The 17,500-nt window shown below is 35.0% G+C and overlaps 2 protein-coding genes and 1 long non-coding RNA gene across 6 annotated transcripts in view; 2 read left to right on the plus strand and 1 right to left on the minus strand.

The window, feature by feature from the left end:
* Positions 1 to 12,097, plus strand: part of LOC125671858 (tRNA-splicing endonuclease subunit Sen54-like) — a 17,118-nt gene extending 5,021 nt beyond the window's left edge. For 2 of the 4 annotated variants that reach the window (XM_048907843.2, XM_048907844.2), the window contains 6 exons: positions 1 to 27; positions 1,548 to 1,693; positions 2,506 to 3,362; positions 7,540 to 7,603; positions 9,846 to 9,956; positions 11,858 to 12,097. The exon at positions 1 to 27 is cut by the window's left edge and continues 57 nt beyond it. In XM_048907843.2, coding sequence (XP_048763800.2) covers positions 1 to 27; positions 1,548 to 1,693; positions 2,506 to 3,362; positions 7,540 to 7,603; positions 9,846 to 9,956; positions 11,858 to 12,014 — 1,362 coding nt within the window. In that variant the 3' untranslated portion in view covers positions 12,015 to 12,097. Of the gene's footprint in view, positions 28 to 1,547; positions 1,694 to 2,505; positions 3,363 to 5,210; positions 6,027 to 7,539; positions 7,604 to 9,845; positions 9,957 to 11,857 lie in introns of those variants that run through there. The other 2 variants (XR_007368761.2, XM_056162620.1) reach the window with 2 other exon arrangements.
* A 3,863-nt stretch (positions 12,098 to 15,960) lies between these two features.
* The window catches only part of LOC125671864 (uncharacterized), a 6,265-nt gene continuing 4,725 nt past the window's right edge, over positions 15,961 to 17,500 (minus strand). The window contains exon 3 of the mRNA XM_048907853.2: positions 15,961 to 16,174. Coding sequence (XP_048763810.1) covers positions 16,052 to 16,174 — 123 coding nt within the window. The 3' untranslated portion in view covers positions 15,961 to 16,051. The remainder of the gene's footprint in view (positions 16,175 to 17,500) is intronic.
* The window catches only part of LOC130054124 (uncharacterized), a 2,544-nt gene continuing 1,245 nt past the window's right edge, over positions 16,202 to 17,500 (plus strand). The window contains exons 1-2 of the long non-coding RNA XR_008802401.1: positions 16,202 to 17,344; positions 17,462 to 17,500. The exon at positions 17,462 to 17,500 is cut by the window's right edge and continues 1,245 nt beyond it. This is a non-coding gene — a long non-coding RNA (uncharacterized LOC130054124). The remainder of the gene's footprint in view (positions 17,345 to 17,461) is intronic.

The following is a 17,500-nucleotide window of genomic DNA, read 5'->3' on the forward strand; positions in this document are numbered from 1 at the left end:
GAGGAGGCAGTGTTTTTGATGGAAACGGTGTGTATTTTAAAACAACATTCTGTTTATAAGAAGTCATCTCAGTCCCTTTATTTTGGTTCTTCACTTATAATACTTGTTTTGTATTTAATCATCGAATTGAAATATAAATTTTGGATGCAAGCACATGTATGACATAATTGTCCCCTCGCGCAACTAATTGCGAAGGGGATGTTGCATCGTTATTTACGCAGGGGGGGGGGGGGGGGGGGATTTACACTAATACGGAATATCAGAACCATTATTTCGTCTCCGATTAGTATGTCCAACGAGATCTCGTTTTCTGCGTGAACTTGGGCAACTTTTTCAGTAAACAAGCACATGTAACTTACTAACTATCAGATATAGTGAGTTTAGGGACAGTTTAGCGTCATATTTGAAAGTTGAGGGGTGGGAAACAAAAGAAGAAGAAAAACGGCACCCGTTATATTGATTTGAAAAATCTTAGCAAGAAAAGCTGTTCTGCTCATACTCCTAAATCGTAAAGGGGGTGGGGGTGGGTGAGGGTATCCTTTAGTACATGTATGAGTTCCATCAATTTAACCTTGCATTTACACTACCATTCACCGCTACTATTAACGATATCAAGTGACCAGCTAATAAATCGATCTTTGCATGTACTAATAACAAATGTATGTGATAATTTAACGCGATGTCAGGAAAAGGGTGGTGGTGGTCTGGAGATCTTTCGTTTTATCTCTGCTGCCGAACTTCAGTAATTTAATCCAATATCTCATGTTTTGGTACCAGGGCATTCATTTGCAACATTCTGAAAAATAATCTTAAAGCCAGGCAAATATCACCAATTTGTATGTACAAGAGTTGCCCAAGTGACGCATAATTTTCGCAACTTCTTTTTCTGAAGAGTTCCAAAATTTTCTAGTTCCGATATCCCGTATTACGTGGTCACATAATAAGCACATAAATTTCACCCACGTGTTTAGTTTTAGATATTTGATTTAATATATACTATTGTATTCATTGCTTATTCAGACACATAATGTTGGATGTGGAAAAATGCATACTTAACCCCCAGCTTAAGTAACCACTTTAACAGTATTTAATTCCATGTCAGATTAAATTTCGTTATTTTCATGTCTAAATATGACCCAAGCTTACACAAATTTGTTTGTGAATAGGTGTTTTCGATGGCACACTTCATCAAACAAATAGTATATAAAAGGCATGTGTATCTTAATGGTATTCAGCAAGTTAGTATTGCAGATCAGAGACATTGTTTATACTTGTATGCATACATTGTATGTAATTTTTAAGTGATCATAAACAATGAAAATTAATCCACATGAAGTCATGTTTATTACAAAAACGACAGTTTTCCCCAGCGAAATTATTCAATTTCAATTTATTTATTGACATCACCATGTTGGCATACAGTATGCTGGCAAGAATCATCACACTTCATACACTAGTGTATTTTCATGAATGAAATTTATTTCTTGAATGGACAGTTTATAGTAAAAATGATAAGTTATATGTACCTGTAAAATTGTTTTTGACAGAACACTCTTGAGGTGTGTTATAAAGGTTTACCCATTAGCATTCAACAGGCCTACGCTGAGTTCCTGAAGAATTTTAAATTTGAGGAGTACTTGGTTTATGCTCATTTGAGACGAATTGGATATACAGTTCTTCGTCACCAAGGCAGGTAAGATGTGTCTCAGCAAATCACTCCTATCATGTCAGTACCTGAAACTGGTACCATATCTAAACTGAGTTTTTTACAGGAATTCATAATCTACCCTTAAAACTAGTGTTGAAAGATATCGTAAGTTAGCAATGAGAAGCCCCAAAATATTACTTACATCGTTGTCACCAAAGTCCTGGTATACTGGTATAGGGCTGTACTACCTTTTTCTAATTAAATCCAAAATATATACTGATATAAATGTTATAAAACCAGAAGCTTTAATAAACAAACCAAAGTCTCTTAGAAAGGAGATACAAAGGATAGCAATGCATCCTCATATTGTAAAAGCTTTTGTGTGTATATATATATATATATATATATAATTTGATTTTACTTGTTGCACGCAATTTGATTGGTTCATTTCACTCTATCAACATTCTTTATATCGTATAAATAAAGTTGCCCTTTAGTCCCGCTATATGACGTTATAGGAATGACGTCACAATACATTTGGCCGTTTAATTTCCATTTTGTTGCTACGGCGATATTGGTCCGCATCATATTAAATTGATATTTTTTTTATAATTATCTACCAAATAATATCAAATTCGGTTTACTAAATTAAATTAAAAGGAATGAAAGTAATTTTTATTTGTTTTATATGATATAAAGTAAGTTGGGACAGTTTATGCAATTTCATAAACCGCTTTGCGGTTTATAATGCGTAAACTGCCCCGACATACTATGTATGGTATAAAACAAATAAAAATTACTTTCATTCCTCAAGTGAAATAATTGATAGATTTGATTATGTGATATTGTGTTTATAGGTTATTGAGTACAAAGTATGAAAGAAAGATTAAGCTGGACAAGCACATTAACCTTAAAAAGAGAAAGAAGAGGGCAGATATGCAGTCTCCATCACTGACAGATAAAGACACCGGAGACATGCCACAGAAAAGAGCTAAACTTGTTGGAAATGATGAAGTTCATGAAGCATCACAAACTGCAAACATGTGTATCTTGTACAAGGAGAATGGTAAGTCCAGTTCACATGCAAGCCAGAATGACTTCCAGAAAATTCTAAGGACAGAAAGTGAAAATGTGACATCTTCAGTTAATGAAAAGCAAAGAACAGATCTCTATATGAAAGCAATGGAGGAAGGTGAAAATCCACAAAAGACAGCAGATTTAGGTGCTATGAAAATTAGGGATCAAATTGTCGATACTAAGCATGGTAAAATTGTTACTGAAGCCTGGGAAATGGGAGAAAACAGTGCAGCAACCAAATACAGTGTGTGGAATTTTGATGAGATCAAATTTCCAGATATGGGTGATTCTGGATGTCTAAAGGAAAAAGGAGAGATCCTGCAAAGATTTCTGCCAGAAGGGGTCCCTCCATTGTCAACCCACAGGATTGATGTAGATCATTTGTTCAAACAGAGACTAAAATCACAGGGATTTCAAAAGTCCAGATTTAAATATGGACAAGACCTAGATGATTTCAACCTAGAATTTTCATGTGATGTCTTGCAACGTGTTGAAAAAGTTTATGCATCCAACTGGAGAGAGTACAAGGAAAAAATGATGGAGTCGAGGGAGAAAAATGATTTTGTTTCTCCAGTGGAACATTTGTGGAAAGATGAAGTTGTCCCCCTTGTTAGACCAGATGAGGCTCTGAATACAGGTGATTAATACTCTATAATTAATTAAGTATAGTTAAAGAAATGTTTGTAAAAAGTGAGATTTTCTCACCTAATCACCAGTGTGATATCAGCATTAGATATAAATCATGTTTGGTTATGCTCTTTCTGAGTGACTTTCTAATGAGTACATGTAATTTGCTCCTAAGTGTAAATGAAGATTTTGATCATTTTGAATTTTCCCAGTGCTCCTGATTTCATGAACTAAACTGTAAATGAATTGTGAGAAAAGTAATCCTTCGTTACTTATGTATATAGGCTTCTATAATTATATACATATATATTATTACTACAGTAACTTCATCCAAAGAGTCGGATCATGTCAAGTTTACAGGCGCAGATCAGATCACAAGAGACGAGAAGCATCGGGTTTGATCTGATTATCCGCACTTGTCAATGAGACGTGATCCAACTCTTCGGATCAAGTTACTGTATTAATGATAAGTTTATTATATATTTCCTTTTGTATTTTTAATCCACATTTATAAGATAATGAATGTAAATGAAATTATCTAAAACACAGACATACAGTGAAATTATATTTTATGTAAGCAGTTTTGTTTGTGATGCAGTCAATATTTTCCACAAAAAACGTTGCGTTGATGCATTGTGACGCCATTGTGACGTCATCAGTTTCAGAGGATACTGATATGGAATCAGGGAAACCACAGTGTGGTGATCAGGAAAATCGGGTCACACTCTTTGAAATCAACAGTATCAAAAACCGAAACATTGATGGGTATACAATAAAATTAAAGACTTAAAGCTGACATGAATTAATAAATACGTACACCTTTCTCATCTTATCCGCCATATTTCTCTCAGGTAGCCTAATTTACTCCACCCGTATATACCCCAAATGCGATTGTCACACCCGAGTGATTTTTCTAGGTGGACTCGACCAGTGCACATCTCCGATAGTAATATATAGGGAATGAGAAACAAATAAAACCATATTTTAAAACATTATGCTTTGCTCAAAATTACAAAATGTTTATTGTATATGAATACAACATTCTGAAAGTTTAGATAATTTAGACCAAGAAAATGAAGAAAAAAAACTTTTCTTGCATACTTGCAAATGCATGCAAGTATCTGCAGTTTCTTATGAAATAAATGCGGATAAATCATTTGCCAATTACATACTGATAGAATGGAATAAGCAAAGAGCATAAAATATATTATTTATATCAATTCTTGCAAAATACAGGTACATGCCATATGCATAATATGTAATGCACATGGCATATTCGCCCTAAAAAAAACGTATCAAATACAGACGTCTATTCAACAGGTATTGATGTGCACTTACCGAAAATATTAGATTCTCTTTATTCTGATAAATCCATGAAACAAAATGATAAACTCCATTTGTATCTCGTTAGAACTTTACAACACGTTTTCATTCCATTATGCAGACTGTGACACACTTCATCCGTGCCAAACAGGGTGTCTTCAAGCAGGGGAGATGTCAGAATTGAATTTTTTTTTTTCTGTATTGCATGCTTGTCTGGTCGAGGTTTTGCAGTTTATAGAAATCGGGAATCTAATCATATACACCGAGAATCTGGTTGGATACAATGCGTGCACAATTCAAAATTTATCGATGATCATATACAAACTTGGATATACAAATAAGGGAATAATGATCGAAAATATACATCTGTGTGAAAATGCGGGTATTACATTTGCAATCCATAATAAACAGTTGATTACACAAAGACACATATAAAAGGAAATGTATAAATGAAAATATAGTTTTATTGTCTCTTTGGGAACCACATACTTATTTATTTACGGTCCCTGTATGTCCATATTCATTGATTGAACAGGTGAGAGAGAGAGAGCATCCTACTTAGATGTACAATATATCATTTCACAGAAGGAAAGAAAAATCACTGATATAAATGTAAGTTTACAGGCATTAAAAATTTCCAGCTACATGTATTTAAAAATTTGTGATTGACAATATATCGGAAACTTCCAGGAGTTGATGCTTATAATTGAATTCATTACATTTTTAAAAAAAAAGAAAATATTAGTTTGAACTGTGCATGTAGAAAATAGTGACTTTGTATGTTAGAATAATGGAAAAAAGAAAATTGTCAAAAAAGTGGGGAGAGCAGACCAGCCTCCCTGTCCACCTCAACCCCCTGTATACGTGCCTGAAAAACATATCAATTCGTGTTGAAAGAAAGGTGCATATCTGCATTTCATTAAATTCCAAAGAAGCTCGAATTTATGTGTTCCCCTATTAATTAATTATTTTGTATGCAAGATTCGTTCCCGAATTTAGAATAGAAAAATGGAAAATTGGAGTCTTCAAAATTTCTTGCCATTCAAAATAATAATTTTAAAAAATGAACGAAAACAGCAATAAAATAAAACAAAAAACCCCAACAAACCAAGATATTTTGTACGATGTTCAAAGTCCTAATGTGGGTTGAAGGGTTAAAGAGTCTTTTACTTCGACTGCCTCAATAATTTCCCCCCCCTACACTTCATTTTCTTCGATCGTTGGGGGTGGGATGGGGTGGTTAGAGTCTTCTACTATGAGCGCCTCATAATATCTTCATTTTCTTAAGTGGTGGTGGTTTGTGTCTTTTACTATTATATCAGAACTTTCAAGCTGTGGTCAATTGGGGGGGGGGGGGTCACCCAAGATATCTTTTACTTGCATTACAAAAAAAAAGAAATGGATATTGTTAATAAAGGTGGGGGACAGATACTCTTGTCCCCTCCCCTTGATATATATGTGCTTGATAACGACGCATATACATGTAATAGGATACACTCAATTACATTTTTCATTAGTACAATTTGTGTCAAGTTCAATGCAGAATGTAATAACGCAAAATGGCATAGATATATGAGATCTATTGAGCGCATAAAATGAAGTTAATTGAAAATAACATTATTTAAAGATATGTTTAAGTTTTAATTATTGTGTGCTTTATATTAATCAGATAAATCTGTATTATCAATTAATGAGAGCAATATTGAGTTACTGTTCTCTTTTATTGATAACGATATCATTTGTCTTAATAAGAGCGCGATTATTACAAGATCATCGGCTGAATCTCTCTCTCTCTCATCCCATACTCTCTCTCTCTCTCTCTCTCTCTCTCATCCCATACTCTCTCTCTCTCTCTCTCTCTCTCTCTCTCTCTCATCCCATACACTCCTACTGTGTTGTATATGCAAATTATATATGCATAAACAATTTACGTACCTAAATGATTTCTTGATTTATAAATCTGCAATACTCTGACCAGTAAATTATACGGTATAAGGATTCATGCAAAACACAGGGTAAATATTATACTCTGATACTTCCCCTGATTGAAGATACCTGATCGGCACGGGCTAGGTGTGTCGCAGTCTGTACAATGGACAATGGTATTTACTGTTGGAATACAAGTGGAGTTTATCGTTTTGTTTCATGGATTATTCAAATAAAGGGAGTTTTACTACTACTTAGAGTATTTTCGACAAGTGTACACGTACATCTGCGGTCCTTCATAGATATTACGAGTAGACCAAGGTAAATAGTCGTCCGCATTCGATGCTTTTTCATGGCGAGCATACATGACATGTCATGTTTATAAGTACAGTAGCAATTATGTATTTGCATTTTGCTTGAAGTAAGTGTGAATGGTATAGATTTTATGCCCTTTGCTTATTCCATTTTATCAATAGATAATTGATGAAATATATCTGCACGTTTTTTGTATAATTTTGACATATTTACTGCAAATGTACGCACATTCACGTAAAGAAAAGGCATTCTGTATTTATTTATCCAAAGCTTTTATAATGATTTACTACTGTACGATATTTTAATTGTAATTTTGAGCACTGTGTTGTGTTCCAAAACGTGATTTCATTTCTTCTTGATGTCCTATAAATTAGTATTGGAGATGAGATGTACGTGTTACCTGTCGAAGCTACCCGCACAGGTAAATCGAAGACACTGATGTGAAGTGAAGCATATCAAAACTCGTCACCGTATATACCGTGCAAACCCTGGTACATATTACAATAGAATATCCAACTAATATGGCGGATTAGCAAAGAAATATGGCGGACATATAGAATTATACTATATTTATTAATTCATGTCAGCTTTAACATTAGTAATGTACATGTATTTATTTTCAGAATCGGTGTTAAATAAGCTCCAAGTAATTCAAACGTGGGAACCAGAGACAATCTCTATGACCAAGTAAGATTATTTTAGGTCAATAAAGTCACCAAGGTGACCTATTATGATTCATTTTCGTTTGTAAACTTTTCATAATCTTTTATGCAACCTCTGAGATTACCCAATAAATTTTTAGGTCACCTTAGTCATTCAGCTGACCTATTGCTATTAGTCTGCATCCATCGTCATATATCATACGTCATGCATTAACAATTGAACATTCTTAAATTTTTCTTGATCACTACGCTTTTGGTACCAGGGTGGGGCCAAAATGGTCATAGTAATGAAATGTGTCAGTTAACAATTGAATATTTTTAACTTTTTCTTCCTAATTACCCTTCTATATCTTTTCAAGTTTGATAAGAAGCATCTTTGAGACAAGGGGTACACCAAGTGTAAATTTCAAGGCTTCTGCACCCCCAGGGCCTTAGGGGTGGGACAAAAACTTGCAAAATTGACCAATTTTCGAAAATTTTCTCTACAGTTGCATAAACATGTACATAAGAAAACCTAATGCATAGTCATGTAGAGCAAGAAGGCCTTTATCAAAATTGTAAATTTTGTGATCCCAGGGGTAGAAGTTCTGACTCCAGGATGAGGCCAAACTTGGCATATAGTGTTTATGTGTAAAACATTTAAATAACATTTTTAATGCTATTGGTGCTAAATTGAAAGTAAATTGATATTTAGAAGGAGCAGGTAACCATTTACCAAAATTGTAACTTTCTTTAAAATTGTCGATACTGTATATTAAAATTAAATGCATATTTAGGAAAAGCAAAAAGGAATATACAAAAATTGTGAATTTTACATTCCCAGGGTTCTGACTCTAGGGTGGGTTCATAATAGACATATATACATGTAGTGACAATATAACATGTTATGTAAAGTCTTTCATCAGTTAGAAAGCTTTTGGGGGCATTAGTGTTTTAAGAGCACATATTATTATTTTATACTGTTGCTTAATATTATAATTTAGCTTTAATAGATATACAGAACAGGAAAATTATTATAGATTTTGTAGGTTAGTGATACTTTTAACTAATACTCAGGTGACCGATAAGATCTGTGTATAAGAATATATGTGGGCCTCTTGTTGTACAAAGCATCTTAGGAGGTAGGGAAACCGAATTTGTGAATTCTATTGTTCTTGTTTCATTGGGGCTATAGAAATGGCCCTTTAAGAATAGTGCAATCTTTAAGAATTTTCTTTACTCCTGAACAGCAGACAAATTGGATGTTTAGTAACATACATGTATATCATGATCATTGAGGCCTTTCCCAAGTTAGGAGAAACATTAAAGCCAATACACTGTACTTGGCACAAGGATTGCTTATGATTTGACAGTATGTTGTGACCTTGAATGCAGCTCATCTAGCCAAGGTCACTGGAAAAAAAGTTCTGATATTTGCCCGAGTTATACCTTTGTATTGGAGAGACATTACCAGCTCATAGTTGACACAAATCTTGCTAATAAACACTTGGTACATGTATGTAAGGATCCTGGAAAAGGTCATTGGGGGCAATCTCATGGTCATTTAACCAAGGTCACTGGTAAAAGAGTTTAGAAATATTTGTCTCAACTACTTTTTGTATAACTTTGTAAATGAAGATACATTAATACATTAGAAGTTTTAACTTGGCACAAAACAGACATTGGGTCTTGACCTTTAACCCAAGTTATTTAGCCAAGGTCAGTTGTATAGGGAAATCAGGAATATTGGAAAGACACTAGAAATTCATAATTGGCATATATGCTTATAATGTGTCATGACCAAGCCGAGGTCATAATCATCGTTAAATAATTATGGGTCAGCTGTAAAATGGAAAGACATTAGATGCTCATACTTGACGCAAAGGTGACTTATCAACAGTGTATCATGACCTTAAACACAAGTAATTTAGCCAAGGTCATGAGGGAAAATCTGAAGTATTTGTTCATACCTCAATTTTGTAATGGAGATCAACAGTAGAAGTAGTGATCATCACTTTTGGGCACGAAAAAATTTATGGCATTTAAAAAATAATCCACAGTTTTAGCAATGCTCAGCTACTTCAGTTCAGTAGCTCCTGGGTCGTAAGTATGGGGACGTCGGACCAGGGGAACGGCTGCAGCTGGATACTCGGGTGACTGTTAAGGCTCATGGGCCTCTTGTTTCCAAACATATCAACATGTCAAAGACAAGGGTGTACAAAATGATTGAAATTTTTCAGCCGATTGAATGCTATTACACTGGGTTTTTTTATTTGTCTATTTTGCAGCAGTGAAGCTGAGCAATCTTTTCCCCGAGTAACATATGATGTTTACAAGCCTGATGCAAAGTTTAGGAAATCAAACCCAGGGATACCTGATCACAGAGTCTGTGTCATAAGGTAAATAATGTTGTTCTTGTTGGCAAAGTCAATTCTATCCATTGGATGTCTACTCAGTCAGAAGGTACAGCTATAAGTCGGAGTATGTATGATGGTGTAATATTGTTTTGTTTGCAAAGTTTAAAACTGTGACTTTATAAAGAGTGGATTTTTATGTATTCATACATTTAATTCAAGCTGAATTTAATGCTTATTGTCTTATAAAAATGTATAGAATTTTAAATGCACATGAAACACAGAAGAGGCTGTGTGGAGTGTTGGTAAAATGGGTAGTAAAAACCGGGCCGGGTCACCTTCATAAAACGATTTCTTTAGTTTTCTTCGTTGATATATCTTTGTTTTGAAACTTACAGAATATATTCTTAATGATACATTTAGTCTCCGGCACAAAATTTAGCACATAATATTACCTACAGATAAAGAATGCAATGATTGTATAAAATCTGGTTGGTAAAATGGGTAGCAAGACCAGAACACACATTGTTGCATATTTTCTATAAACTATGCACCTACTGCTGAAAACCTTGCATTTTTTCAATTCATAGAGAGTTGAATTTGATACTAAATGCATTATTTGACCATTTCAATGCCAATTATTTTACTTATCGGCGATTTTTCCAAACCCAGGCCAAGAGGAAACCGGATGCGGTTGACCCTCAGTTTATTCGGAATTTTAATATTCGACTATGGGTTACCCGTGTCCGGTTTCCTTTTGACCCGGGTTTTAATAAATCGTAAATATCAAATATATAAAACTCACATAACAGGTACTGCAGCATTTTGTTGATAAATTATCATAATATTTATCTAAATCATGTCTAGTTTCATTGTTGTGTAACATATATCAGTCGTAATCACAGAAAAATGTGTATTTTTTCTCGCTACCCATTTTACCAACCTGAAATGAACAATCGTTGATATTTTCACAGTGCAGCAAAATTATGCAGTAATTTTTGTAGCGAAGACCCAATGTATCATCCAGATTAAGATTAAGAAGTTTCACATCAAATGAAAATAAAGTAACAAAGAAAACTAAAAACTTCGGATTACGAACTTTAGGTGACCCGGCCCGGCCCGGTTTTTACTACCCATTTTACCAACCTTCGGCTGTGTGGTGATAGCAATGCTTTACAAATGACGATTTCACCCATGTATTTAAATCGTATTGGGCTTGTAAACATCATATAATACTCTGGGAAAAGCACATTTTGTCTCTCTGCTGCCAAAAAAAAAGTAAAATAATATTTCATTTATTTAAAAAAAAATTATCCCTTGCCTTCAAAGATGCTAGATACCAAAGTTGGTGAAAACTGGCGATTTCATTTTATTTGAAAAGGTAGAAAATGTTGAAAAGTAGATCGAGACTGACCTTGACAGTTAAGATTATGATAGGTCACCAGAGTATTAAAAAAAGCAAAAGGACACAGCCTTCAAGGTCAAAACTTAATAAAATGATCAGAATGATGTTATTAAAAGTACATGTATATTAGCATTAGAATGTTAAATGAAAATTCATGTCACCACCAGCCAAACAACATACAAATATAGTACATAAAACATTATAAAAAGATATCAAAATTTATAAATTTCAAAATTTACAAATCATTTAGTTAGAAAATCCATCCAGGCAGATATTGCATCAACCACTCAGTCCTATTGACCACAAATATACTGACTGTTTGTAATTCTGATTACAAAAATTACCCAGCAGATATACATGTATATATTTTAACAACATTTCTATTCTAAAATACCCGAATAAAGCTTGAAACAAACATTGCCTTTTAATTCAGTTATTATATGACATTTTAAATTTTAAGATTTTTGTTGATAATTAATTGAAATAAAAACTTAATTCATGTACATGTAATTTGGAAGTATGCATTCAATCTTTTTTTTAGAAGTACAGAAAAGCCACCTTCATTGCCAACCTTGACATTTATGCACAGTTACTATGATGATGAGGTTCCGCTTCACTGGGCAGTGGTGGATGAAGGAGAGATTGCATTTTACTGTTTTACCCAAATTTCCCTTCCAACACAAATTTTCAAGGGTTGAAAAATATATATTAGTCTAAGAACTGTTCAACGTCGCTTTAGATTTATATGTACTTTAATTGGACATAAAAATATAAAAAGTTATAATTTTGTTGAGTTATTTAACACTGCCCCACAGTGGTGTGTATACTCTTAGTTTTAATAGCTTGTGGAAAGGCCCTCCATTTAACATGTACGTATATTGGCTTTTTATACATTCGTTTTTTGACAGCGAGTATCATGGTATAGGCTTTACTGTCTGTCTCTATGTCTGTGTGTTTTTTCATGTTAGGTCATATCTTTCTTACTGTCAGGCCTAGGTGTATCAAATCTGGTCACCTGGTCCGTGTCATGATCAAGAATGGGTCACTCATTGGCCTCTTGAAATTTTATGGCCATACATATTCAGATCGTGTCTGGATATCTTGAGCACTGTGAGGCCTATGACCATCAAATTTGGTCAGTTGATTCATCTTTGAGAAGGGACGTGTGTCACAACCCAAAAGTAGGTCACTGGCCTCATTTTGGAATTTTATGGCTATACATAGTCAAAATGTATTTGGATCATATCTTGCACACTGCAAGGCGTAACTCCTTCAAAACCTGATCTGTCAATGGATCTTGGGGAATCTAAACATAGATATATTTAAGAAATGAACATCACTTTGTAGCTGTTCATGGTCAATGTGAACGGATTTGGATTTACCATTTGTTTACTTTGCTTGTATAAGTCAGGAAATATTTTGTTGCATAAAACGAACTCCTAAGATCCACCTATGTCACAGTCGTATTGTGACGTATGTCAAGACATAGACATGACGTCACACTTCGTCTTACCCTGCCTTCACATTGCATGGTGCACTGTATTTTGGAGCTAGGAAACCACAAGGTTGGGATGAGAATCCACGTAAGTTCACAATCTTAATCTGAGGTGTGACTTTGCAAGATCTTTGTAACATGTATTTTTTTCAAATCATTACACTCTCTCAGTCACATGCTTTAAGCTAGTTCATAGTCAATATGAACGGATTGTGTTGCGTGCTGAAATTGGTTCATAGAGGAAAATGCGATTTGTAATATAAATATATACATCATGTACATGTGGTTTCGGATGGAATCTGTATCATGAACCTAAACAGTGCACTTTATTGTTTAAAACTGTTATAGAACATTGCATCACAATGAAATTGGTGATTGAACACACAGACAGGCACACTGACAGATGCCCATAATCTACAGGTGTCTTTCTTTGATAAACAACTACCTTTCCGTGATGTATGTGTAACAGGAAGGGAAAAATGCAACTAGTCGGGTGTTCTACCAACTGAGCTAACTGGCCACCTACAATCGAACCTCGCTGACCGCTACACTCCTCCCTCCTTAAATGTCTTTGCCCTAGAAGACATAACCCAGATTCTTTTTTCCCCAGGCAGGACTTGATTTCACCTGCAAGTCCAGGGTTGGTTAACGGCACCAAATGTAACGGGAAGGGAGAAAATGCAATGGACCAGACCGGGATTCAAACCCAGGTCCCCTGAATCTCTAGTCAGGTGCTCTACCAACTGAGCTATCTGGCCACTGGTGATCGAACCTGGCTGACTGCTACATTCCTCCCTCCTTAAATGTCTTAAAACCTGAAGACATCAACCCAGGATTTTAATCCCCTAGCAGGCATTTTCACCTGTCAGTTCCAGGGGCTGGTTATGGCACCAAATGCAACAGGAAGGGAGAAAATGCAACAGACCAGGCTGGGATTCGAATCTCTAGTCAGGTGCTCTACCAACTGAGCTATTTTGACACTGGTGATTGAACCCGGCTGACGCTACATATGAAAGTCTTATGTTAAAAACTTTTCAAGATAGCTTCACAATGAAAGTGTGTTAACTTGGATTGAAGGTCTGTATCTAGCTGCCTTGGGCCTCAAAATATCGGTAGATGTCTTTCTTTAATCATCAACTACTTTTGTGTTAAAACTTTTCAAGTTATTGTGTTACAATGAAAGCATATCAGGTTTAGAGATAAAAGGTATGTTTTGACCTCAATCTTTGAGCTCATGATCCCAAAATCTATTGGTAACTTCTTTTAATGGTCAGCTTCATTGTATACTGTAATATTTGAAAGCTTTATGTTGAAAACTATTCATGTTGGGGTAATGAAAAGAAAACCCAACATATATTTTATTATATTAACCACAAAAGTATTATTCAGACATGCTATAGCCAACATTACTCTATATTAAGACAAATCCTAATGATAGCTTTGAAAGATTCCATATGGTGTAGAGAAGATGCTATTTCCAAATTTTTGTGAAAAATGACCATGTTTTAGCTCACCTGAGCTGAAAGCTCAAGTGAGCTTTTCTGATCGCCTAACTGTTGTCCGTCATCTGTAAACTTTTTACATTTTTGACTAATTCTCCAGAACCACGGGGCCAATTTCAACCAAACTTGGCACAAAGCATCCTTGGGCAAAGGGCTTTCAAGTTTGTTCAAATGAAGTGCCATGCCCTCTTCAAAGGGGGAGATAATCACAAAAATGCAAAAATAGGGGTCATTTAAAAATATTCTCAAGAACCACTGTGCCAAAAGAGCTGAAATTTATATGAAAGTTTCCCCGACATAGTGCAGATTCAAGTTTGTCCAAATCATGGCCCCTGGGGGTAGGATGGTGCCACAATAGGGGATCAAAGTTTTACATGCAAATATAAAGGGAAAATCTTCTCAAGAACCAATGGGCCAGGAAAGTATAGAAATTTACATGAAAGCTTCCTGGCATTGTGCAAATTCAAGTTTGTTATAATCATGACCCCTGGGGGAAGGATGGGGCCACAATAGGGGATAAAAGTTTTACACACAAATATATAGGGAAAATCTTCTCCTCAAGAACCACTGGGCTAAGAAATTACACATTGACATGAAAACTTCCTGACATAATGCACACTCAAGTTTGTTCAAATCATGACCCCGGGGGTAGATAAGGCCACAATAGGGAATCAAAGTTTTTCATACTAATATATAAAAAATAATAATTTAAAATGTCCTTATGGGCTAATAAAGTTTACATTTGCATGAAAGCTTCCTGACATCTTCACGAACCAAGTGTCCGATTCGTTTACTCTCATCTCCCCCTTAGCAGATTTAGCTGCGACTGAACTGCCATCCAACGGATCTAGGGAGTTATCGTTCTTGATGAAAACAAAATCTCAACAATCAGATAACGCATTTTAATTTCTGTTACATGTGTATGTTTACAAAATGGAGTTGACAAATGAAAACAATACAATTATTTGTAGAGGAAAGTAGTCCGGGAGAATTGACACTGTATGGAGTTTGGGCTAGACATGAGGGCTGCCATTACTGGTACTCAAACCAAACCGTATGTATGGCATGATTTGATTGGATGCCTTGGAAAGCTAAAGCGCGATATTTTGAAGTCTTAGAAATGTGACTAAATGCGCCAAGGGGGAGATGAGAGTAAGCGAATCGGACATTTGGCTTGCAAAGATGCCTGACATAGTGCAATTTGTAAAAATATGGTCCCTGGGGGTAGGATGGGGATCAAAGTTTTACATGTAATTAAAAAAGAAAATTCTGTAAAAAAAAAATCTTCTCAAGAACCACTGGGCCATGAAAAATGAAAATTACACGAAAGCTTCCTGACATAGTGCAGATTCAAGTTTGTAAAAATTATGGCCCCTGCCTGGGGTTAGATTGGTGCCACAAAAGTTTTACATGCAAATACATAGAGAAAATTTTAAAATATGGGCTCAGGTGCCCATGGGCCTCTTGTTTAGAAGATGTTTTAAATGTTCACTTTAGAAATGCAAATAGGAATAGATTACAATAGGTCACGCTAGTGACTGGGGACCTACACAGTGCCTGCGACATCCCATCCTTGTCCTACTGTTCCATAAGTTCTCAGCTGATGTGCTGTTAAAGGAACCGCATATTTACACTGAGACAAAGAAATTTGTTTTTCAATGACTTTATTCATAATTATGTTATCTATCAGTAACAAGCATTTTTTTTAATTACATAAATTCACTGTCAACACAGATATTTACAACTTTTTCTCCCTCAGAAATGTGAGGCTTGGTCTTGCAAATATATGCCTTGGGGGTTTCTCCACAAAGTCTTTGCCCTGTTCCTGTCTCTGATGATCAAGCGCCACCATCCGAGCTCTCTGAAAATAAATTAAATATAATTATAGCACTATCATATTTGAATTTTTCTTTGTTTTTTTTTTTATCCAATTTTTTATTCTCTACATCATGTCACAGTGTGCAATCAGTGAACAGAATGATAACTAACAAATTGCCCTTCATCAGTTCCCCAATCATCAGAAACAAATTATGAAGGAAAAAAGTGCATAATTTAAATGTTGTGTAAAGCATGTCATTTGTGACAAAAGTCAAACTTAATCTGTAGCTGTTAAATTTCATACCAGTACCTCTAAACATAATGTGTCTTTTAAAAAAAAGAAGCAGAAAAACAAGATTTTTTTTTTTTTGTAAAGGGCTATAACTCTTGTAAAACTGGGTCAACTTTGAATGATCAGATTTGATATATAGTTATTCATCAGATATTAAATGGAGGAAATGACAGTACTAAATGTCAACACAACTGATAAAAAATCAAGGGCCTCAGAGTCGACTCGCCCGCGATTTCCAACATTGAACAAGGGGTGGGGTTATACAGCACTGTCTTATTAGCTATTATTCTGAATCTTTAAAGCATGGTAAAACATGCTTATTATATGCTTCACTAGATATCTATGGAAATGCAACGACACAAACTAGAAACACGACACATCGGCTAGAGGAATTTTAAAATTGTGTGAACATAAAAGTTCAAGATCAAAGGTCACTATCCATAGTACCCATCAAAAGCCTACCGCAAAAGACAAAACAGTAGCAGCCCAGCAGGTATCGATACAAATTATGCTCTTCAAGTCTTCAAACATCTCGAGTCTACACTAAATGAGGACACTTGCATGCTGTTTTGAAATATTGTAGCCTTGACCTTCTGAGAAGATTTTTATATGAGTTGTTCCACTTGATATTGTATTCTTGTGTAAATCATCAGTCTCATCAACATCACAAAGAAACGGAATATCAGCTCTACCTACAGGTGCACATGACATCTGAACCACCCCATCCAATTTTTCTTTCTTTCTTCCATTTCTAGATCTATATTTTTTTTCACCTCAAAAGGAAGCTTGGTTCTTAATTAATAATCATCAAGATTGAATCCTGTTTTACCAAAGATGCTTTGTGGCAAGTTTGGTTGAAAATGGTCCAAAGGATTTTCAGAGGAAGTTGAAAATGTGAAAAGTATCATGCAAACAATAAATGTAATGTATTTCTATGTATGACTTATCTAGTAATGCATGTTCAAGTTATCTATCTTGATTGTATTTACCACCAAGTTGGTATTTCTGAATAAACCCGAGTTAACTACATCTTAACAGTGTCTGACTATACCACATGCGACTTGAACATTACATGGT

This window comes from Ostrea edulis, chromosome 4, assembly GCF_947568905.1.
Source record: "Ostrea edulis chromosome 4, xbOstEdul1.1, whole genome shotgun sequence".
NCBI lineage: Eukaryota > Metazoa > Mollusca > Bivalvia > Ostreida > Ostreidae > Ostrea > Ostrea edulis.